This window comes from Trachurus trachurus (assembly GCF_905171665.1).
Source record: "Trachurus trachurus genome assembly, chromosome: 13".
In the NCBI taxonomy this organism is placed as follows: Eukaryota; Metazoa; Chordata; class Actinopteri; order Carangiformes; family Carangidae; genus Trachurus; species Trachurus trachurus.
The window spans coordinates 4776344-4799752 of record NC_139892.1 but is presented as its reverse complement, the minus strand read 5'-3'; the positions used below and the strand labels follow the sequence as shown (position 1 = coordinate 4799752).

Below are 23409 nucleotides of genomic sequence, written 5' to 3'. Positions count from 1 at the left end.
AGAGAAAGGCTTCGTTACATTTACTGAAAAAGCAGACATGAATATGATTTTCTACTTAGTGACCATGATGCATCGCCCCAAGACTGGAACACACCAAAACCTTGATCAGACTCATTTCAATTTAGACAGGCAAGGAGGTGGTGAGACAGTTGGTTTATGTAACCAGTCCTCCTGCCTGCCTGCCTTCTCTGTCTGCTGTTTTCACTGGAATATGTTCAGCCTCATGTCCTAATTCTCACAACAATCCAACTCCAAAACGCTCTGGTGGAATGAATGAATGAATGAATGAATTTATTTATTTAAAACATGCACAATGCACAAAAATGCACAATGCACAAAAAAACATTAAAGGGATAGTTCACCCAAAATTCAAATTTCACTCATTATCTACTCACCCTCATGTCGACTAAGAGCTGTGAGAATTTTCAGAGTCCTCCATTCCTTCTCTGAGTTACGGGGGGGTCCGCGCAGCAGTATTTGTCCATATAATGGTTGTCAATGGATACCAACTTTCTTCGTCCAAAAAGACACACCAAAAAACATCCAAATACCTCCATACTGCTTGTCTGTAGTGTCCCTCTTGTATTGAAGCCCCGACATGAGAAATTGTTCCGCCAGGAAGAGCAGTGAATCGAGACACTAGGACAGGGCTATTCAATTACAAATTCAGTGGGGCCAGATTTTAAAACCGAGACCTTAAGCTGGGCCGGACATTTTCAGCTGTCAAGAAGGCTAGGTTTTAAAAAAGAGGGGCATTTTTAAAACCCAGCATTAGCTATTAAAAACAAATCTACACAGCCAGAAAAAAGAGAATAAGTCAATAAAAGTAGTACCTATAGTAGGCTAGTAAAGGTGGCTGTTAATGCTTTGAATTGGAGGTTTTTTTTAGGAACTAAAAGTTTCCTGAGGCCTACTGTCTGAGTTTCCACTGAGGTTTACAGCAGGGGGTTATGTAAATCACTAAATGTAGCCTAGTCTTAAAATTAGGCCTAAAGATGAACAAAGATTTCTTTTCTAACATATTTTGATTGGTGAAAAACAGGGAGCAAAAAGCCATTTGGGGCAAATTACTCTGGGAAAGTATTTGATTACGGATTTTTTCTTTGAAAAGTAGCTATCCTAATCAAGTTACTGTTATGATTCCATTGCAAGTATTTAGTTGCGTTAAAATTAAATTATTGGTTAGGCTACTTCATTCCCTCAAAAAGAAAGAAAGAAAGAAAAAAGGACAGCGGAGCATGGCGTGCTGTCACTGCGTGGACGGTGCTCATGTGTGGCTGAATGGAGTGGAGAGACTGGTGGAGTATTAACCAGCCACCACGGTTTATTGTTGGCTGACGGGAGGGCTGAGGATCGGTCAGCGTGCTCTCCACAAACACCGTGTCGTGCCACAGCGGCTCGCTGTGGAGTGTGAGGTCCGTCGGTCCCGGACGGACGGGGAGACTTGTCTCTCGCTGACCTGTAGCACCACAGGACCACGGAGGACAGCCTCGGCCTCGGCCGTCCGGACGTCCGCCGCGGCGAAGCCTCCCGCTCCGTGACGAGCGGCTGTGGCCCGACACGGCGTTTCTGGAGAGCAGCTGAGCGACCGAGCCTCGGTTCTACCGGTAACTTTCAAAACAACGCACTGACTGGGTGGGTGGGTTGTGTGTTGCTAGGCTGCGTTGAGTGGTGCATTCAGTGTCTGACCTACAGTAGGGATTTTGAGTTCTCGAAAAACGTGTTTCCATCGTTGTCTCTTTTTTTTTTTTTTTTTGGGTCACGACGACCCGGGCCACTCGGACATTGGTTCGGGGCCGGATGTGGCCCGCGGGCCGCCAATTGAATAGCCCTGCACTAGGAGCTTCCGCTACAAACAAGCTTAAAATATAGACTTATTTAATTTTTTTTCGGAACAATTCCTCATGTCGGGGCTTCAATACAAGAGGGACATTACAGACGAGCAGTATGGAGGTATTTGGATGTTTTTTGGTGTGTCTTTTTGCACGAAGAAAGTTGGTATCCATTCACAACCATTATATGGACAAATACTGCTGCACGGACCCCCCCGTAACTCAGAGAAGGAACGGAGGACTCTCACAGCTCTTAGTTGACATGAGGGTGAGTAGATAATGAGTGAAATTTGAATTTTGGGTGAACTATCACTTTAATCTTGTAAAACAAGAAGAGATGCTCTGAGCCAGGTTATAGCAACAATTGCTAATTTCCCCCTGTAGTCCCTGGGCAGGTAAAGTGGGAACAGATACAGTATTAAAATCATTGAAATAGGACATAAGTGACATAATGACCATAATATTTTAAAAATTGACAGAATACACTAATAAAAGCAGGGAACAAGAGCGCCAAACCATGAAGTGCACAATAGGGATCAACAGCACATACACTCTCTCTTACTCTCATCACACATTCAAACACATACAATACACAGATAACAGTCCAACTATCCCCATCCTCCTCTAATAACCACACTCATAACCAGACACATACACACACTCACATGTAACTCAACAATGTGTGCAAACTTGCTTACTCTGTAACCAGCGCTTTGACAAGCATGGGAATGTGTGAGGATATGTACATGGAATAAGTTCTGTGGGAAGGACTCATGGCCACACATGAAAAAAAGGGCTGCCAAACTGAGTTCTACGTTGAGGAATACTACACTCACCCCTCGTAACAGATCTAGTTAGACGTGCTGTGTTTTCAGAGCAGAGTGTTACATTCACCACGCTATGAGATAATAACACAACATTACCAGACAGAGTTGTTTTTGAGGGAAATACAGAGACTGCTTGCTTAAAAACTGTCCCTGAAGGCAACGCGCATCAGCGTTTTTGCATGAATTTCCCTCTAAAACAACTCTGTCTGGTAACGTTGTGTTATTATCTCATAGTGTGGTGAATGTGCAGGTCACAACTTGTCCACCAGAGCGTTGTGGAGTTGTTGGATTGTGTATTTGATGAGTTTGATGAGGGAAACCAAGAAATCCCATGAGCCTCCGTAGCGCAGCTCTGAGCAGCTCACGGCTCTGCTCCACCGTTCTAAAAATAGCTTGCACCGACAAATAAAGGTAACAAACCTACTACTATGACTCTTCATATTTGATCATTGTGAAAAACAGATTTTAAAGGGATAGTAGCATTTTTTTTAAAAGTGGGGTTGTATGATCTACAAATAGCCCCTAAGTACTTTAATTGCAGTAGAAGACTCTCTACACTCCTCCCGTTAGCAACGCCAGCCCATAGCCCTGCCCAGAGATTTACAACATACAGTGTTGTGAATGGACCCAAAGAAACGGCCTATTTTCGCGGCCTAAAAGTGGTTTTACCTGAAAAAAAATACACAGTTCCATTGTTCGCTATAATATAATTTTTTCCAGCCCTTCAAAGTGCAGGAAAAACGCAGTTTTTATTTGGGCCCAACCAACTGCTGATCGGTGGGCGTTAACCAGGGCCGGTTTTAGCTATGGGCAGGGCGCAATCTTTGTGAGGGCGCACGAGCGCAAAAAAAAAAGACAAAACAAAACTCGCCGTCAAGTTAGTGGAGTGGTCGCTGGGGCGTCCCTATGTCACGTCAACTTGCTGCTGAGAGTCATGTAGGCCTACTACAGGTTGTGTGTGTGTCAGAAGAGGCAAGGGAGAGGGGGGCGGGGGGGGATCAACTCGCGACTGCTGAGGTCTCACGTCGGATGCTCCGCCGGCCCAGAGTGCTCTCATGCGGGGAAAGAAAGGAGGGTTGAGGGCTAAACTCCTCGCCCTGAAGTTGGCTTCATGCCCTGAAGTTGGCTTCATGCCCTGAAGTTGGCTTCATTTTGGTAATGTTGCTATCGGGATGCCCAGCAATATTCCTCTTCTTCCTCTTCAATGTCCGGTCTCTGGTAAACAACATGAATGAACTGCGACAGGATCACGTTTTTAAAAGGATCCTGGACTGTCATGATGTTTGTAATGAGCATGGTTTAACAGCAACGTCATGCTGTTTCCAAAACCACACCGACTTCAGCAGAGAAGTGAGTTTAGGTAGGTTTTTAGTTTAGCCTACAGATGGAACAGTGGTTCCTGTCATTACTTTATATTCAAAATATCATCATGTTGCTGGCCCTACACTCACAAACAAAAACTATTTTAAATTGTGTATCTTTTAGAGGTTCAGAGGCTGTAGTCAAGCTGCTCAGTTTTAATATAGCCCAAGCCTATAATTTTATGTGATTGGCTATTTAAAAAAATAATTTAAATATGGCTGGATGATCAATAACAAATTAAACTGTGGTTTGACAAATTCAAACACATTTATTGATGATTTAATTTAAAGGAGCCACGGTAGCCTATAAGATCATGTGTGAGATCAAATTCAGTGTTAAAGGCGCCCAGGCAGGTGATTTTGAAATACGCTAAAAGAAATCCAGAAAGTATTCAGAATACATTACTTTACTTGAGTAATCGAAATGCATTACAGATTGCAGATTTTGGGACATGTAATCAGTAATCTGTAGGGGAATACATTTTAAAAGAAACCCCCCCAACAGTGATTATAATAATATTCTTGTGTTTGTTCGTTGGTGTTTTTTTTTTTTTTTTTGTGGGGGGGGGGGGGGGGGGGGGGGGGCAAGGGATGGTTTCGCCCAGGGCGTAAAACTAGCCAGGACCGCCTCTGGCGCTAACCCTGGGCAGAGGGATATGTGAGTTGGTTAGGTCCAAATAAGAACTGCGTTTTTCCTGCACTTTTCAGGTAAAACCTCTTTTAGGCCGTGAAAATAGGCCGTTTCTTTGGGTCTGTTCACAACACTGTATGTTGTAAATCTCTGGGCAGGGCTATGGGCTGGCGTTGCTAACGGGAGGAGTGCAGAGAGTCTTCTACTGCAATTAAAGTACTTAGGGGCTATTTGTAGATCATACAACCCCACTTTAAAAAAAATGCTACTATCCCTTTAACAACATTGAAGAGATACTTTGCTACAGAAACACAATCAAACAGAGTAACCCTTTTTTCCCCAGCTGGTGAAGGTTGTTTCAAATAACACAACTCATGTTTGAATCCAGTAACTGCACTGACAGCTCAGACTGCAGACACAACAGACCATCATACAAGCAGCCTAACCCCAAAGAGAGACATGTTTCTTCATCTTACCATGAGGAACAGTGGCTTGTTGATGCTGGACAGGATGTGGATGGAGTTGGTGGTGACAGACTGAGCTCCAGCACACCAGGCCAGAGTGTAGAGCCACGGCTGGCTGATCACATACAGATTAGTACTGATGTTGACTGACTGGTACTTACTGTTGAGACAGTGAAGAGATGAAGGAAGTCATCACAATAGCAGTATTTCAATCCCATCTCCATCTCTCTCATACACACAAAGAGCTCCGGAGACAGAGGGCAATCTTTGTAAACTCAGGAAACTATTCTTCGATGGATTATACAAAACTGGAAATCTATAATATTGTGTGGTGGTTAATTATAAACCACCCCAAAACCACGTACTACTACTTACAGAGCATAGCGTGCAGCAGTGAACAGTAGATAGAAGTGCTGCTTTATCAAAAGCTGTTTTGATGCACAGATTTTATTGTAGCTATTTTGTGGTTTCATCTACTTTGTTCCGACTCTTGGTACTGATTTTCTGAGAAATTCTTAAACCTTTCACATAAACTTAAACCAGGGGTTGGCAACCTTTAGCATTAAAGGTCCCATATTATGCTGTTTTTCAACCATTTCACATGGGTCTAAGTTGTCCAACCATATTGTATTTGTCATGAATTGTCCCCAAATCAATCTGCAGCTCTACATCTCGGCAATCTAAAAGTGTCTCTCCAGAGCTCTATTTCTGTGTCTGCACCTTGAAATGCAAATAAGATGTGTAAACCACGTCCACTCCACAGCCGTCACGGGGAGAGGGTGTGGTTTTCACTACAGGTACATGTGCCAATGTTGACATTGGGAATAGGGATGGGGTCGGGCATTATTTCCGAAAAAAAACTAGTGACTTAAACTGACACTAGTAAACATGTTGCACATCCATAAATGAACTAAGGTTAGTTTAAAGTGAAGTTATAATATGATTCAGTACATGTAATTACAGGGTATGTCTGCTGTGTGTGGAAGTAATGCATATTAAAATGGTGAGCCCCTTGTTTTTCTTTCCGTATTGATATGTGAATACAGAGAGCACTTGTATGTTGTATGTTGTCGATGTTTTGTTCGATAAAAATCAATAAAAATCTATTGATAAAATAAAAAAAAAATTAAAAAAAATGGTGAGCCCCTAAAAGTGAGAGGCAGAGTTACTTGTTCAGGGCAGACTGGTTGGCATGGTGACTTCAGTGGAGGAAATAGAATAAAGGCTGCAGACATTCTCTGTGAGTAAAGAAACACAGTTACCACGTTTACATGATGTTTTTAAAGCGGAATTAATTAATTCCGAATTAAATAGTTCGGAATTAAAATATTTTCCTTCGAGTTTACATGGACATAATAATTCCGAATTAGGGTTTACATGGAAAACACGTTAAATCGCCTTTATTTAATTCCGCTCAACGTCTGGAGGTCGGGAAGCGTTCTGATTGGACAGAGGGTACACGTGTTTACGTATTTACGTCTACCGGAAGAAAACAAACTCCATTCCCAGCGTGTGAAGCTGGTGTGAAGTGAACAGAGCTGCAGCCGCGAGCCGCTCCGCTGCTCCTAAACTTAACAACAACTTAGAAGCAGAAAGTTTCTCCTCTTAACTGCCAGGATGGCCTTCCCTGGGTGTGTGAGCCTGGCCGCCCCCGCCGCCGCTGCCGCCGCCGCCGCTGCCGCTACTGCTATGGCGGGGAAGGCGAAGCTCACTGATCGCCTTCCCCGCCCCCAGCGGCGGCGGCGGCGCCGCCGGGCTCACACACCCTCACTGCCCGGATCGCCTTCCCCGGTGTGTGAGCCACCGGCGGCCGGGCAGCGGGGTCTGTGGAGCGGGTTCATGAAGCCTGGTTGTCCAGACCAGCAATCGCTCTGGTCCCGACATGATTCACTCACAACACTGCGGCTGTAACATTATGTTGTGTGTGTTGTAGCCGAAAAGTAGGCTATAACATAACGTTACAGCCGCAGTGTTGTGAGTGAATCATGTCGGGACAACCAGGCTTCATGAACCCGCTTCACAGACCCCGCTGCCCGGCCACCACTAGAGTAGCAGCGGCGGCAGCGGCGGCGGCCAAGCACTGGGGTCTGTGAAGCGGGTTCATGAAGCCTGGTTGTCCCGACATGATTCACTCACAACACTGTGGCTGTAACGTTATGTTGTGTGTGTTGTAGCCTACTTTTCACGGTTAAATTATCACCGCGACACACACATAGAGCGGCGAGTCAGTTAATACGCATGCGCAGAGCGACCGGAATTATTTTTAAAAAGAATAAACGTTTACATGATCGAGGAATTAATTAATTCCACTTTAAAATAGGAATAAACCACCCACTTAATTTGGAATTAAGTTTAATTCCGAATTAAATGATTTTAATTCGGAATTAAAGCTCTCATGTAAACGGGGCAATTGTGATGCTGAACACTGAAGCTCTGGAACTGAAACTTACATATACCCTTTTAAAGCAGTGGTTGTGTCGTGTGAATGTGTGTGTGTGTGTGTGTGTGTGTGTGTGTGTGTGTGTGTGTGTGTGTGTGTGTGTGTGTGTGTGTACCTGATCTGTTGTTGTGACATGGTGCTATAGTGCAGGTTGAGTGTGGTGATGCGGCTGTCTGTCAGCTCCTGAATAGAAGCCTTTTCTCCTGAGGTCTGCTGCAGCTCTGGGTCCACAGCCTGGACCAGGTCCCTGTCCTCAGAGGGAAGCCACAGCACCTACACACACACACACACACACACACACACACACACACACACACACACACACACGGTCACCAGTTTACAATTCAATACAATACTATAACACCTTCTACTAATAGTGGATGTGAAATGATGTCCAGTTACCTGTGAGGAGTTAATATGGGCTTGCACCACCTGCAGTGTGGTGTTGATATATGACTGACTGTAAGGATGTCCATACGGTGGCCTACGCAGGTCAAAAAGCACTAGTCTGCCACTTGGGGCTGCTACCTCCAGAAACTGGGCCAGTGAGGGAACAGACTGGTTCTGGGCCTGCAGGCGGTCCACCTCAGACAGGGATGACACCGTACCAAAAGGATCCCTCTGGAAGAGAGTCACACATTTTTACTAATTCTGAAAATTCATATAAAAAAAACAAAACAACTAAACATAGCTGTGATTTTTTGATGAGGAAAAAACTGTATCAAATTGGAAAAAAGTTTTGACAACCTCCATGTACTTTGGTGGCTCTGCTTTTATGTAATGGAAACGCAAAAAGGCAGAGTCGAGCCGGTAGCACGTAGTAGAAACACAGCTTTATTGCATCTGGTGCAAGCACAGAACATACAGGCTGCTGTGTGGAGGCGGTGGGCTCTATTTTCCTGGCGCAGCGAGGCGAGCCCTGGCGCAGTGGCATTTTCCTCCAGTGCAACAAGGTGCGCAGCGGATTTGATAAATTGGCAGACTGCTGTGCGCCGAGATGGGAGTGGTCGCGCAGCAGGGGGAGGTGTCGACAGATTCACCTTGGCGCAGTGACAATTTGTTGCCGATAGACCGCGCGGAGAGTGCGCCGAAAGCTCGCCAGCTCCAACCTGGTCTACTCTCAGCGCAAGGCGAAGCGCAGCCAGCGGACTGCCCAGCTCGCAGTGCGCCCACGTCACCAAGACCTCACAGGCAGGTTTCCACAGTTCCAGGCACATTTAAATGCAATAAATAATAATAATAATAATAATAATAATAATAATAATAATAATAATAATAATAATAATAATAATAATAATCACAATAACCCCTATTTATTGTAACTATCTGAATTAGCACATACACCTATATCTATATCGATTGTCCCGTCACACTGATGACAGGAAACTGGAAACTCAGCCTGACTGAATTAACACAGATGAAACCAGGGAGGGACTGCATGGGACAAAAAAGCAGCCATGGATGTCCCAAGAGCAGGACAGTGATGACTGCATGTTGCTGCTGTGTTGACACTACACACTGTGCCGTTGCGATGATCCGCTATATTTATTTATTTACTTATTGATTTATTAGCGGAGCGGCCGCATCGTCACGCGACCATAACAAATAAAACTGGAAACAAATAAACTATCATCTCTTACAGCAAACCACAATCAGCCCCGGCATCATAGTGAGCAGATATTCACATCTCCCCTCTCAGGTAAATTCTAAAGAAAAAGGAAAAAGAGAGACGCTCCGTGATGCCTCCTTTACGCACAGCTGTTTGTTTATGTTGTGATCTGTGCACACGGGTTTTAATATAGGTTACTAAATATGAGTGTCTTTATTAATGGAAAAGGTGTGTGTGTGTTTTTTTTTACTGGGCAACAGCTCTCAATATGTCAGAGCAAACCTGGATAACATCATAACCTCCTCCCTCCCAGACTACTTTTGCATCATCGTCATCATCAGCCCGTGAGGTCTGTTCGCGCGACCGGACACTGCGAGCTTGGACCGGACCAGAACATCAGTTTCCTCCCGTCTCACTTGCTGTGAGATGATAGTTTATTTGTTTTCAGTTTTATTTGTTATGGTCGCGTGACGATGCGGCCTCTCGCCCTCTAATAAATCAATAAGTAAATAAATAAATATAGCGGATCATCGCAACGGCACAGTGTGTAGTGTCAACACCTGCTCTTGGGACATCCACGGCTGCTTTTTTGTCCCATGCAGTCCCTCCCTGGTTTCATCTGTGTTAATTCAGTCAGGCTGAGTTTCCATTACGCACGCCGACATCTGTCATCAGTGTGACGGGACATTCGATATAGATATACGTGTATGTGCTGATTCAGATAGTTACAATAAATAGGGGTTATTGTGATTATTAATTGCGTTTAAATGTGCCTGGAACTGTGGAAACCTGCCTGTGAGGTCTTGGTGACGTGTGCGCACTGCGAGCTGGGCAGTCAATTGCCTCCCTCTTCCACGGTGAAATCAAACTTGCGCCTCGCGCGCGGCGGATTTAAAGGCGAGGAGAGGAGCTCATTTGATTGGTGAAGATCTGACTCGGCTGTGTCAAACCCACTCCACGCCTTCTCTCCTCCCTCTATGCCACTTGCGTCGGTGGGAGGGAAGTAGGCGGGATGCGCCCCGCTGCGCTTCGCAGGAAAATTGCAAACTGCTCCTGAACACGCCTCGTTGGCGAAGAGAAGGCGAAGCGCAGGGCAGATCCGCTGCGCCTGCGCCAGTTTATGAAAATAGTGCCCGGTGTGTTTCACTGCTTCCTTTCTGCCAGGCAGTCGTCGACTGGTCGGCAGTCCTCGTTTCCTGCTACTCACCAGGAACCTGCCACACCCTGCTCGGACCTTAAATAAAAGTCTTTACAAACACCTTCTCTGTGTGCTGCATCTGGCCAGTGTTGGGCAAGTTACATCCAAAATATAATGCATTACATATTATTAGTTACTGTCATTTGAAAGTTATTAGTTACATTACAATATTACTGTATCAGAATTGTAATGCGTTACACTACTTTTGTATTACTTTTGAGTTACTTTCGCCAAAATAACAGCAGAAATATGACTGCAAAGTTTAGTTCATTGCAGCTGATAATACATTCAGTGGAGGGTGATGCAGCATAATGTGTAGGCCTCTGCAGCTACGAAAACTACGTTTTGCGGATAATCTACTAAGAGTAACTGCTTAAATAACAGCACATGCAAACCGCAGGATTGAAATGACAGTTTTACACACTGTAATCATGTCTTCATGGAGAGAGAGAAGGAGAGCAGAGAGCTACATGACCGCAAACGCAGAATGAAATTTGATCCAATGAATTAATACAAAGGAGCAAATAAACATATTGTTGATCTACGGTAAAGAAGAAACGTGGGAGAATATCTGAGAGAAAGTAGATGTGTTGATACCAGCTGTCAATCATGGGACCGGAGGTGCGCGCCACGGCACAGCGCTACGGAGCAGAGCTATGGCCACACTCTGATTTAAAAGCCCGGGCGAGAGGGGAACAAAGACGGGGTGAAAGTAGAGGTGAGGTCTCGGTCCCGGACCCGGAGCTGAGCAGCCAGGTACTGAAGAGGGAGGTTAGGATCGCACCGTGGGCGCTGCACGGCTGCGTAACGGCGCTTCAAACACACTGCTACAGCAGCTGGAGTGACCCAGACGCCAGGAGAAGCAGAGATGAAAGAACTTTTACCACGGCATTAACTAACTCACTCGTGTTAGCGGCTCCAAGTCGACCTGTCTGGTAGATATGAGTTATGCTTTCCTTTCGTTTTATGTTTTTTATGTTTTTTTGTAAACGTGAGAAACTTTCTATTAGTCTATGTACTCTGCTACTGCTGCGCTGATTATCTTGACACAACTACAACTTGTGTTAGTGCTTTTGTCTCACCAATAAGAACCAGCTGCCGGCATCTAGCTGCTGGAGCTCGGACCAGGTGAACATGGAGGCATCCAGGTGTGTCCGATTTGGGAAAACCTCAGCGATGTTTGTGGTTCTTTTCAGAGTGGAGTCGTGCAACAGGAAGGGAACGCCATCGTAACTACAGCAGGTCACACAAATGAAGGAAAGCAAAGACATGGATTTACTGCTCCAAAGCATTTAAAGGGATAGTTCAACATTTTGGCAAATTGGCCCATTGCCATAATCCCTATAGTCATAGCAGTAGGTTCGTTACCTTTAATTGTCGGTGCAAGCTATTTTTAGAATGGCGGAGCAGAGCTGTGAGCTGCTCAGAGCTACGCTACGGAGGCTAGTGGGATTTCTTGGTTTCCCTCATCAAACTCATCAAATACAAAATCCAACAACTCCACAACGCTCTGGTGGACAAGTTGTGACCTGCACATTCACCACACTATGAGATAATAACACAACGTTACCACACAGAGTTGTTTTAGAGGGAAATTCATGCAAAACCGCTGATGCGAGTTGCGTTCAGGGACAGTTTTTCATCAAGCAGACTCTGTATTTACCCTGTATTTACCTCGAAAACAGCTCCGTTTCTTAACGTTCCGTTATTATCTCATAGCGTGGTGAATGTGCAGGTCACAACTTGTCCACGAAAGCGTTTTGGAGTTTTAGGATTTTGGGATTTTGTATTTGATGAGTTTGATGAGGGAAAGCAGCCTGCTGCTCTGCTCCGCCGTTCTAAAAATAGCTTACACCAACAAATAAATATAACAAACCTACTGCTATGACTATAGGTTATGGCAATGGGCCAATTTGCCAAAATGTTGAACTGTCCCTTTAAGTCCTGTTTGAATAAAGTCATCTGTTTTACCAATGAGCACACACACACTTGTATAAGCAAAATGTGTGTAAAACTACATATATCAGTCAGCCTGTGACTTTAATCATACAAGTGATATCACTTATGTAGATGCCCATAAATACACTCATTCTTACAAATACACACACATGCAGACACACAAACACCACACTATTAACATTCTTAGTCATTCTTACATAAACAGCCACTTGTTGCAGCAGCACGGTCTTAATCTGGATGCTGCTAATCCCTTTATTTTCAGTGTGCTAACCACCAGGATTGAGCTAATGGAAAGGCTAACAGCCAACTGGATTAGAATGGTAGTAGTTTCTGATTGGTACAAGTACCATGCAGGTGCAGACTTCTCTGATCGTTTCAGCAGCATGAAAACGTGTGGCCAGTGCACTGCAAAAACTCTAAATCTTTCCAAGAATATTTGTCTTATTTCTTGTCAAAATGTCTCATTTCTAGTCTAAACTAATCTCTTTCCACTTAAAATAAGATTCATCACCTAAAAATTAACTTGTTTTTAGATCATTTTCACTTGTTTCAAACTAATTTTCACTTGAAATAAGTAGAAAAATCTGCCAGTGAAAGGAAGTTTTTTGTGCTTGTAATAAGAAAGAAGTTTTTCTTTCTTATTGCTCCACTATCAGATTTTTCTACTTATTTTAAGTGAAAATTTGCTTGAAAGAAGTAAAAAGTGTCTAAAAACAAGCTACTTTTTAATATGATGAGTCTTAATTTAAGTGAAAAGAGTTTAGTTTTGACTAGAAATGAGACAGATATCCTTGGAAAGATTTGGAGTTTTTGCAGTGTGCAGTGAGAGCAAAACACTTGATTTACTAATTAGTAGGAGGGAGATGATAAATACCTGATAGTGACATCAGTTTCCAGTCCTACTCCTCCAGCCTCCACTGCTTTCTCAAAGGACATGACAGTGTTCTCTGGGGCAAGCTACAAAACACACACACACACACAATGACACAAAGCATTACTATACTGAAAATGTACACACACACACAACCACAAATACTCACACTGTCATATCTCCAGATCACAGCAATGAAGCTGATGTTATCAATTGCTAAAACACTAAACCCTATTGTCTGAACCAGATGAGAAATTATGCTGTGGCTGAGTTACTGTGTGCACTTCTCATTTGTATGTTTTTGTATTTTTTTTACGTAGGCTTACTGCATACAAGTGCTAAACACACAAGATTTCTGTTTGTTTTTGTACTGTACAAGTGCAAAGTGTAAAATGCACAGGATTTCTGTTTTTTGTACAAGTGCTAAATGCACAGTTTTTTGTTTTGCAACATGCATTTATGGAGGGAGAGGAGGAGGAGAAGAAGAGAGACGACAGAGTGAAGGAAGAGAGGATGAGGGAGGGAGGGAGGGAGGGAGGGATGAACTGGGAAGAAAAAAGAAGAAGGAAGGAAAAGGGGATGAAATGGACATGGGGAGGGAAGGAGAAGGGTGAAAGAAAGGGAAGGAGAGAAGTGCTAAATGCACAGGTTTTTTGTTTTGCAACATGCATTTAGCCTACAGCTTGTTTGTATTGTGTTTTCTATTTTTCTATGCAGTGTTTAGTAGGGCTGGGACGTTACGCTTTTCTCCTGATTCGATTCTTCTACGATTTTTTGGATGGCGATTAGATTTAAATTGCGATTCTACGATATTGCCGATTCTCTCGATTTTGAGTCTGCATTTTTAACATTTATCTGCACACAAATACTGTAGGAGCCTATAAATTAACATACTCCATTATAAAGTGAACTTAAACCCTTTTCAAAACCTGGACTCTCTGTATGTAAAAAAGGCGAACAAATGCACATTGCACAATATTAATATAAAATAATATGAACTTATATATATAAAAAAAAATCGATTTAAAAATCGTCAAAAAGGATATCGCGATATTTATGTGAATCGATTTTTTCTCCCACCCCTAGTGTTTAGTGACTGCTCAGTAGTGTTTTTTATTTTGATTGACTCGGGGCACGATTTGACAACATAGTCCAGTTTTGAGCACAGATTGAACTGTTTTGAGGTGAAAGTTTGGTTTTGCAAGAAGAGTCTGAGGTTTTGTGAATGTAGCTTGAAAATTGGGGTTTGTGTTCACAGTTTAGAGAAAAGGAGAGCAGCTTTCCAGAAATGTGTCTTCGCAATCGAGAAAAACTGTAGTAGAGAAAGACAGTTTGAATATGTCTGTGTTGACTTGAGTCTCACCATGGGGGCTCCTCTGTGTCCAATCAGTCTGGGGGCTGGTCCCAGTGTTCCTGCTTCTTTAATGCAAGGAGAGTACATTCCCAGAGGCACCAAGTACAGAGAGAAGAGCAGGGACAGGTAGAGGCCCAGCACAGCCAGCTGACGCACTGAAGAGCACACACACACACACACGCACACGCACACACACACACACACACACACACACACACACACACACACACACACACAAAGACAGTGGTTTGGACACATGGGTATGCATTCTACGGTGGCCCTGAGGTGCAAATCAGAAACCACGACAAAAGAGAAAACACAACTCAAAAACTGAGAAAACACAACGGCAAAAGAGAAAACACAACACAAAAAGTTGCCTCTTTTGCCGTTGTGTTTTCTCTTTTTGTGTTGTGTTTTCTCTTTTGTTGTTGTGTTTTCTGTTTTGTTGTTGTGTTTTCTGTTTTGTTGTTGTGTTTTCTGTTTTGTTGTTGTGTTTTCTCTTTTGTTGTTGTGTTTTCTGATTTGCTGTTGTGATTTGCACCTCAGGGCCACCGTAGAATAGGTCTTGTGATGTCATTAAACACCAGTTCAACAAGGAGTCTGACTTTTGGGACTGAAAGAGCAGCAGGGTCAGCATTACAATCATAAATGTGACCGACTGGCCAAGCCAGTCACAATGAACTGATGCAGAGAGTGTCCATTAGCCTTACAGCAGTTTGGCAGTAATATACGCTGTGGCATTTACCGAGTGAGTGGCATGGAGGCAAAGCAGCACTTCACTGTTCACTGTGTGAAGAGTAAAGACAAGTCCCTTTCTCTCTGACTGATCATTTTACAAGTTCAATTTGTTCAGTTGACAACAATAACAGAAAGTCGTCAGTACTCATCAGCTTGCTAACCTTTCTTGTTCATGCGGAAGAAGTGTAATGCGATGGGCCAGGAGAGGACCGCCATTAGTGAGACAGCAGCGACATGGAGAAAAGGTGCCGTCACCTGAAGATAAAAAAAATAAGTGGAAGTAGATGACAGAAAAACAAGGGATCAACCAAAATGTCAGCAACCAGTTTACAGTCATGGCTTCAAATAGATAATGCATCACTTGGCAAAACATTTTGAGTACCACTAGTGTCAAGTGCCTTTTTCGTGGGCTCAAACTGTAAAAGCAATCACATCCCTCCTTATATATCCTTCCCTTAAAGGGATAGTTCAACATTTTGGCAAATTGGTCCATTGCCATAATCCCTATAGTCATAGCAGTAGGTTCGTTACCTTTATTTGTCGGTGCAAGCTATTTTTAGAACGGCGGAGCAGAGCCGTGAGCTGCTCAGAGCTACGCTATGGAGGCTCATGGGATTTCTTGGTTTCCCTCATCAAACTCATCAAATACACAATCCAACAACTCCAAAACGCTCTGGTGGACAAGTTGTGAGCTGCACATTCACCACGCTATGAGATAATAACACAACGTTACCACACAGAGTTGTTTTAGAGGGAAATACAGAGACTGCTTGATGGAAAACTGTCCCTGAAGGCAACGCGCATCAGCGGTTTTGCATTAATTTGTGTATTTGATGAGTTTGATGAGGGAAACCAAGAAATCCCATGAGCCTCCGTAGCGTAGCTCTGAGCAGCTCACGGCTCTGCTCCGGCGTTCTAAAAATAGCTTGCACCGACAATTAAAGGTAACGAACCTACTGCTATGACTATAGGGATTATGGCAATGGGCCAATTTTCCAAAATGTTGAACTATCCCTTTAAATTACCCCTAGAATTGGGGAGGGGGAAAACAGCATAGATGGTAACCAAGCAGATTTACTCAAATAAATAACACTGTTCTTGAGCACAATTTTGAGGTACTTGTACTTTACTTGAATTTCCATTTCAAGCATTTTATTTATGTGGCCAGTTTGCATCATGAATATGTACTTTGAGTACATTTACTGCCTCTTTTTTTTTTTACTGCTGAAGATATTTTCAGCGTGTTTTTTTTTTTGCCTTATTGTTAATTCTGTAACTCTCTCCTGTGATGGGCCGTTGTGTGAGAGTTTACAAGTTTGAAGAAATAGTGAGCGCACTCAATATCAATTTCAAAACTGTATACAGGTGCACTGCAAAAGAGGCTCAGAAAAACCACTAACAGCCAGCACTCATGTGGGTCAAACCTCTTAAATGTCCTTTAATCCAGGCAGCAGTGGCCCACGACGTACGTACGCGTCTCAGCAGAGAAGCTTTCTTCAGCGTTGGAACTTTCTTCAAGCTCCTCTGCTGAAACGCGCCGTACGTACTTCGTGGGCCAGAAATGAAGAGCTGTGACCCGCAGGAGAGCTGGCTGTTAGTGAGTCTGTTGTGTGAGAGTTGTCAAACCTGCAGAGAGAGGAAGAGAGTCTTCCATTCTTTGCTCCAGAGGTCTGACAGGATGGCAGTGGCTGTGACGGAGAACACCAAAGTCACCACGACACCAGTCTGACACAAAGTAAGAAAACACAACTTAAACAAAGGGCAAAATAAAAAATACACAGACCTACGAGTCAGTGCTGTTGTGTTTGAATTCTTCCTGTGTGACCGTGTGTGTGTCTGTGTACCTTGTGACTCCAGTGAAGGTAAAGCCTCTGACCCTCAGATAGTAGACACACTGCTAGCACCTGAGGAGAGACATTTTTTTTTAACTTATCATCAGAGCACAGTGTATCCTTGATCAAAAATATCTTCACATATTTCACAAAACTAGAAAGTAAACTATACTGATACAGATGTATCATCCATTTATCTGATATTGTTGTGTATTATAATATAATATTAGTATAAATAGAAGTATTGTGCATTACAAGTCTCACATAAACTTTGTCATCATGCAAACATGCTCCTAAATTTCACATAAACATTTGGGAGAGACACGAGGCTAAACTGTACTTGTGCCTATTCAAACACATCTGTTGGTGCATCCTGGGATTGAAGGTACGGTGGCCCTGAGGGGCAAATCACAAAACACAACAGCAAATGTAATTGTATTTACCTGTGCTTTGAATGTGTATGAAGCGTGAGGGGTGCCAGGGGTGGGGGCTGCCTTTAAGTTGTAAGATGAGTGTTTTATTTTTATCAATGTTATATTTTATTTTTTATTTTTTCAGATATTTCTTTCTTTTTTTTTTGTCTGTGTTTCTCCTCGTCCTATCTATCTGTTTCTCCTTTTTTACTATCTTAAACAGACTATTAATTTATGCCATTTGAAATGTCTGTAAAGTTATGTTAAAACAAATACAAATTTGAATGACAAAAGAAAACACAACGGCAAAAGAGAAAACACAACACAAAAAGAGAAAACACAACACAAAAAGAGAAAACACAACAGCAAAAGAGAAAACACAACAACAAATTACTAAACACAACAACAAATCAGAAAACACAACAACAAATTTGCCGTTGTGTTTTCTCTTTTGCTGTTGTGTTTTCTGATTTGCACCTCAGGGCCACTGACATCTGATGTAAAAATGACATGGCCCACTTCTGTAGCCAACAGGAGCTGTGAATGGTGAATAACCAGCACAGCAGAGATGTGCTTGCAGCATGCCTACAGTACCAGTAGCAGGGCGATGTATGTGAAGAGAGAAGCAGCAACAACCAGCAGGACCAGAGACCAGGGGAACCAGAAGCCAAGAGTCCCAAAGTTAAACCTGAAGGGCCAGATGAGAAGCAGTCATCATCATCAGCCATCACATACAATGCTTCAAGTTCGATCAAGTCCCATTCAGTCACCGTTCATTCATATGTCTTTCATCCACAGATTTTTTCAAACATGATTGTTAACAAACTAATTGGAAGAGTATTTACTGTGTATAAAACCCACCAGTCAAAGTCATTGTAGTCGTTCTGAGCTTCACTCCAGAAATAGAGGAACAGAAAACTCAGGAAGAAGGTAAGGATCAGGAGGACAAAACTCCCACACTCCACCTGGAATTCACACACAAGTCCCAGTAAGTGGCTCACCAGCGTTAGTGCATGCTAACATTAAAGGAAGAGGAGGACTTACTGAGCAATAAAACATTCTGAAATCTGTATACATACAGATTTCAGAATGTTTTATTGCTTTACAACTGGTATACAAGTTTTAAAAGATAGTAGTATTAAAGGGATAGTAGCATTTTTTCTTAAAGTGGGGTTGTATGATTTACAAATAGCCTCTAAGTACTTTAATTGCAGTAGAAGACTCTCTGCACTCCTCCCGTTAGCAACGCCAGCCCATAGCCCTGCCCAGAGATTTACAACATACATTGTTGTGAATGGACCCAAAGAAACGGCCTATTTTCACGGCCTAAAAGAGGTTTTACCTGAAAAAAAACCACAGTTCCATTGTTCGCTATAATATAATTTTTTCCAGCCCCTCAAAGTGCAGGAAAAACACAGTTTTTATTTGGACCTAACCAACTCACGTATCCCTCCGCCCAGGGTTAGCGCCCGCCGATCAGCAGTTGGTTAGGTCCAAATAAAAACTGTGTTTTTCCTGCACTTTGAAGGGCTGGAAAAAATTATATTATAGCGAACAATGGAACTGTGTTTTTTTTTCAGGTAAAACCTCTTTTAGGCCGTGAAAATAGGCCGTTTCTTTGGGTCTGTTCACAACACTGTATGTTGTAAATCTCTGGGCAGGGCTATTATGGGCTGGCGTTGCTAACGGGAGGAGTGCAGAGAGTCTTCTACTGCAATTAAAGTACTTAGGGATCATATCATATCTATTTGTAGATCATACAACCCCACTTTAAAAAAAAATGCTACTATCCCTTTAACATTAAAAGCAAATGCAAAATTGCAGTACAGTATGTTGAGTAGTGCTCTCCGAGTTTGGACACCACTCTACAGTATGTATTCTATTACAGTTAAGAAGGATCTTGCCATGTGTCTACATTTATGGTTGAATGTATCTATACTTAAAATAACATTCTCCTTTGTTTACAGTCTTAATTAAAGGCAAAACAGGAATACGCGTCGTTGACCCTACACAATCTGAGGTCGCTTTCACACCAGAGCTGTTGGTCTGCTGTGAACAGACCAGAGTTAGTTTCCTTGGATAGTCCTCCGTTTGGGAGGAGTATCCAAAACCTTGCAGTCTGTCATCGGTCGTATTTTCCTTCATTTTTCTCATTGTAGGAGCATAATGCTATCCGCCTCGCTGCCTGACCTGATGGTCGTATTGAACGACTTGCTGAGCCATGTGCACCGCATAAATAAATAAAAAAAGTACAAACACAATCCCCAAAACAGACAGTTTACAGAGAGAGATTCAATGGATGAAGGTCAATACACCAGCGTATGGGTTACTAGGGTGTGAAAACAAGCTGAGAGATCCAGAGGATGCCAGATTACATACTGTATAGGAAGTATATCTGATACTGTGCTGATGGATGGTCTGTGCTGATAGACTTTCTGGGAGAAGCCGTAATGGAATATTGGGCTCAGCAGACTGGACTAAGAAAAGTGTCTGGGGAAGCAATACTGTCTGCTCATCAAGCAAACCACTCCACATCAGCATACTGCTTCTGGATGGAGCTGTGTGTGATCATACAACACCTTTATTAGATAGATGGAGCTCTGTGTGTGTGTGTGTGTGTGTGTGTGTGTGTGTGTGTGTGTGTGTGTGTGTGTGTGTGTGTGTGTGTGTGTGTGTGTGTGTGTGTGTGTGTGTGTGTGTGTACCTTGCTGCAGCAGCACTCTCCTGGCTGTGCCCTGGCTCTTTGGTATCGTCTCCATTGGCAACCATAGAGGCCGGCCAGACAGGAGACAAATGGCTGGTGTTCATATCTGAAATCAACCAAACTCATAAACATGAGTACAGGGGCGTCATGCAACCCAAAAATTGGAGGGGGCACAGTCATGTGAATGTCCTATTTTTTGGGGGATGCCCTCAAATCACTTATTTTGGGCACTAACGCTAGTGCTGGGGACCGAAAAGTTGGTAGCCTAAACTGAATTTCAGAAACATTATCTTGGCTAACAATGTGGAACAATAAGGTGGATGCACTTCAAAAAACTTATTTCACACTCCATGCAATTGATTTTTTACGCCTTCATTGTAAACAGATGCACATGGCCAGGGACTGCTAGCAAAACAGCGGAAAGCGAGCGGACTTGCATAGTTCCTCTTTGATTAAACATTTGAAATCCCTAGTTTAATGTTACACTGCTCTCACTGTTGGGGCTGCCCAGCAGCCAGCAGCCAGCAGCCAGTCAGCCCAGCACAGGTGCTGGCAATGAGGACGACGAGCAGCCCAGCTGCTCCACATCATCATCTACTCTGCCTGAGTATAAGAGGAGGCTGAGAGGAGGTGCCCGTTGCTTGAACGTTGACTATTGTGGCTCCCTCCGCAAAACCAGTGTCTCCTCGCTCCATCCACGCCTTCCAAGCCCCTCACCTTCACCCCCACCAAACCACCACGTGGACCCTCCACCCTCTCACCTCTCCCTGGATACCCCCTCTCTCCCTCCTCGGCCCAGCTCCACTCCCACGTAACGCCCTTTAATAAATTTGTTAAACTTGAAGCACGATTCTGTGTCTTTGTCTCTGGGGTACCTGGCACATTTGGCTACTGTTACTTTAGAGCCTAACACTCACATTTCCATTGAAGGTAGGCTACAGCTCCCCTCCCCAAGCACAGACCTTTTTTCCCCCCAAGCACAGACTGATGTGCGCGTGTGTGCGTCAGGGCGGAAGAGACCACATCCATCAAAAAGGAGGGGGGTTGTGATTTTTGGAAAAAGGCAATGATGTCTTTTTGAGATGGACTATGACATTATTTTAAATACATTTCACTCAATATGACCACTGATCATAGCTAGATGGTAAAATAATAAGTAAGGCTTATCAAAGCTGAGTGGAGAGCTCTGGAGACTACATCAAAACTGGAACTTAAGCACTTGGTTTGAAATTCCAGTTTGAATCTGATTCACAGTGGATTAAAAAAATTTAACCTCACTATGTGTTTTCATTTGCAATTAGCAGAGCTGATTGGAAGACATCCTGGAATACCTGAAATGTGTTTAGTCATTTAAGATAGAAGATGTCTCTCTAGTAAACCAACTGAGGACCTGAAATCTAGCAGTTACTGTAATTCTTATATAAAATCCTTTATACTGAACAAAATTTACACATCTCAATAAGTCTTTGTAATGTTTAATCACAAATGGTTGAATTAAAATGAAGTCAATAAGAGATAAAAAAAAAAAAAGAAAGAAAGAAAGAAAGGAAGGAAGAAAAAGTGTCAGATTCGATAGTCAGATTGGGTTTTGGATTCAGCTCTAACAGTGTTTCATAAACATCTGGTAGGCAGACCACTCTCTCAGCTGTGCTATCAAATAGAAAGGAAAAAGAATGCTCAAAAATATGCTTTAAAGGGACAACGAGGAGTTTTGGAAAAGCGAAGCGTTTTCACACTACATTTATGAGCCTCCGTGCACCGTGAAATTCTTTGACCGGCGCAAGACAGACTCATGTTTTCATTCATCAAGAATTAAAGTCAGAGGTTGGAAGACGATTACATACCGTCATAGTTCCCACCATAAACGGCGATTCGGCGGCGTTATTCTCATGACTCGCCGCTAAACCGAAAGTAAGGAAACGCTGGTCGGCTCGACCAGCATTTCCGCCACCACTAATAATAACAAAATAACGACAGAGACAAAACCATATATTTATCGAAAAAGGGCCCATTAACAAGTGTGGGTAACGTAGATTCATCCACATTAATATGAAACTTTTTTATTGTCGCGGAATTTTTCGTTCTGCCGATGGAGAAACTCCTCGTTGTCCCTTTAAGACTTATATTAACACAAATATTCCACTTACTTCTGCTTTAACTCTATTTAACCAAGTCAAATGTAATGAAAGAAGTATTGTCTGTCTGTTTTATCTTCTACTGATGGTAGTCCATTTTAAATAACAGTCCCTAGCAGACGTCCATGTGACTATACAGAAATGGATTACTGCTGCTTACTATAGATGTCGTTTCTATAGCTGTTTCCATGGCAACCAATAACACAAGCATTGTCATGCATAAGGAAGAAGAGAAATAAGGCAGGCAGGAAATGTTTTCACATTGTTGTTGTGTGTGACTGAGCAGTGATGTGGGCTGCTGCTCCGTACCTTTGCAGCAGCTGCCGCCGCACCACCTTTAGCTTCCCCAGCTTCAGTCTGGTCACGGGCATAGGCCTACACTCACCCACAGCTTGGCATCACACAGGCAGAGGAAGAGTGGGAGAGGGGAGGAAATACAAGTAGGATGAAGAAGGGACAGGAGAGGGAGAGAGGATGGCGGGAATACCTTCACCTGGAGGGAGAAAATCAGTTGAAACTCATTTAGAATGTATATTAAATTAGATTAAACCAGAGCGTACAGATACCTTCAGAGAAACACACACTGACAGTACAGACACAAGTGGTGTGTCTGCTCAGATGATTTATGGGTGTTTTATACACCTACCCACACACACACACACAAACCGAAAAGCAAGTCATCCAGCAAACCGGCCAATAGAACAATGTTGTGGACTCCTGGAAACATTATTTCTTTAGTCAAAATGCAGGAATGTGTTTGTCCTTCATCATAAGTAAGTCATTAAAGGGACAACGAGGAGTTTCTATTTGGTTATAAAAAAGTCTCATATTAATGTGGATGAATCTACGTTACCCACACTTGTTAATGGGCACATTTTAGATAAATATATCGTTTTGTCTCTATCGTTATTTTGTTATTATTAGTGGTGGTGGAAATGCTGGGCGAGCCGACCAGCATTTCTTTACTTTCGGTTTCGTGGCGAGTCATGAGAATAACGCCGCCGAATCGCCGTTTATGGTGGGAACTACGACGGTATGTGA

The 23409-nt window shown here is 43.1% G+C and overlaps 1 protein-coding gene across 1 annotated transcript in view; it reads right to left on the bottom strand.

Moving 5' to 3' along the window:
- gdpd4a (glycerophosphodiester phosphodiesterase domain containing 4a) overlaps positions 1-22863 on the bottom strand; it is a gene marked incomplete at its 3' end in the record, with an annotated part of 28310 nt that extends 5447 nt beyond the window's left edge. Inside the window, exons 1-13 of the mRNA XM_083985005.1 lie at positions 22678-22863; positions 20234-20339; positions 18391-18494; positions 18124-18217; positions 17129-17188; positions 16911-17009; positions 15446-15539; positions 14556-14701; positions 13196-13278; positions 11445-11595; positions 7958-8176; positions 7671-7828; positions 5128-5275 (exon numbers count right to left, since the gene is read on the bottom strand). Coding sequence (XP_083841131.1) covers positions 5128-5275; positions 7671-7828; positions 7958-8176; positions 11445-11595; positions 13196-13278; positions 14556-14701; positions 15446-15539; positions 16911-17009; positions 17129-17188; positions 18124-18217; positions 18391-18494; positions 20234-20339; positions 22678-22739 — 1524 coding nt within the window. The 5' untranslated portion in view covers positions 22740-22863. The remainder of the gene's footprint in view (positions 1-5127; positions 5276-7670; positions 7829-7957; positions 8177-11444; positions 11596-13195; positions 13279-14555; positions 14702-15445; positions 15540-16910; positions 17010-17128; positions 17189-18123; positions 18218-18390; positions 18495-20233; positions 20340-22677) is intronic.
- Positions 22864-23409: the final 546 nt, after the last annotated feature.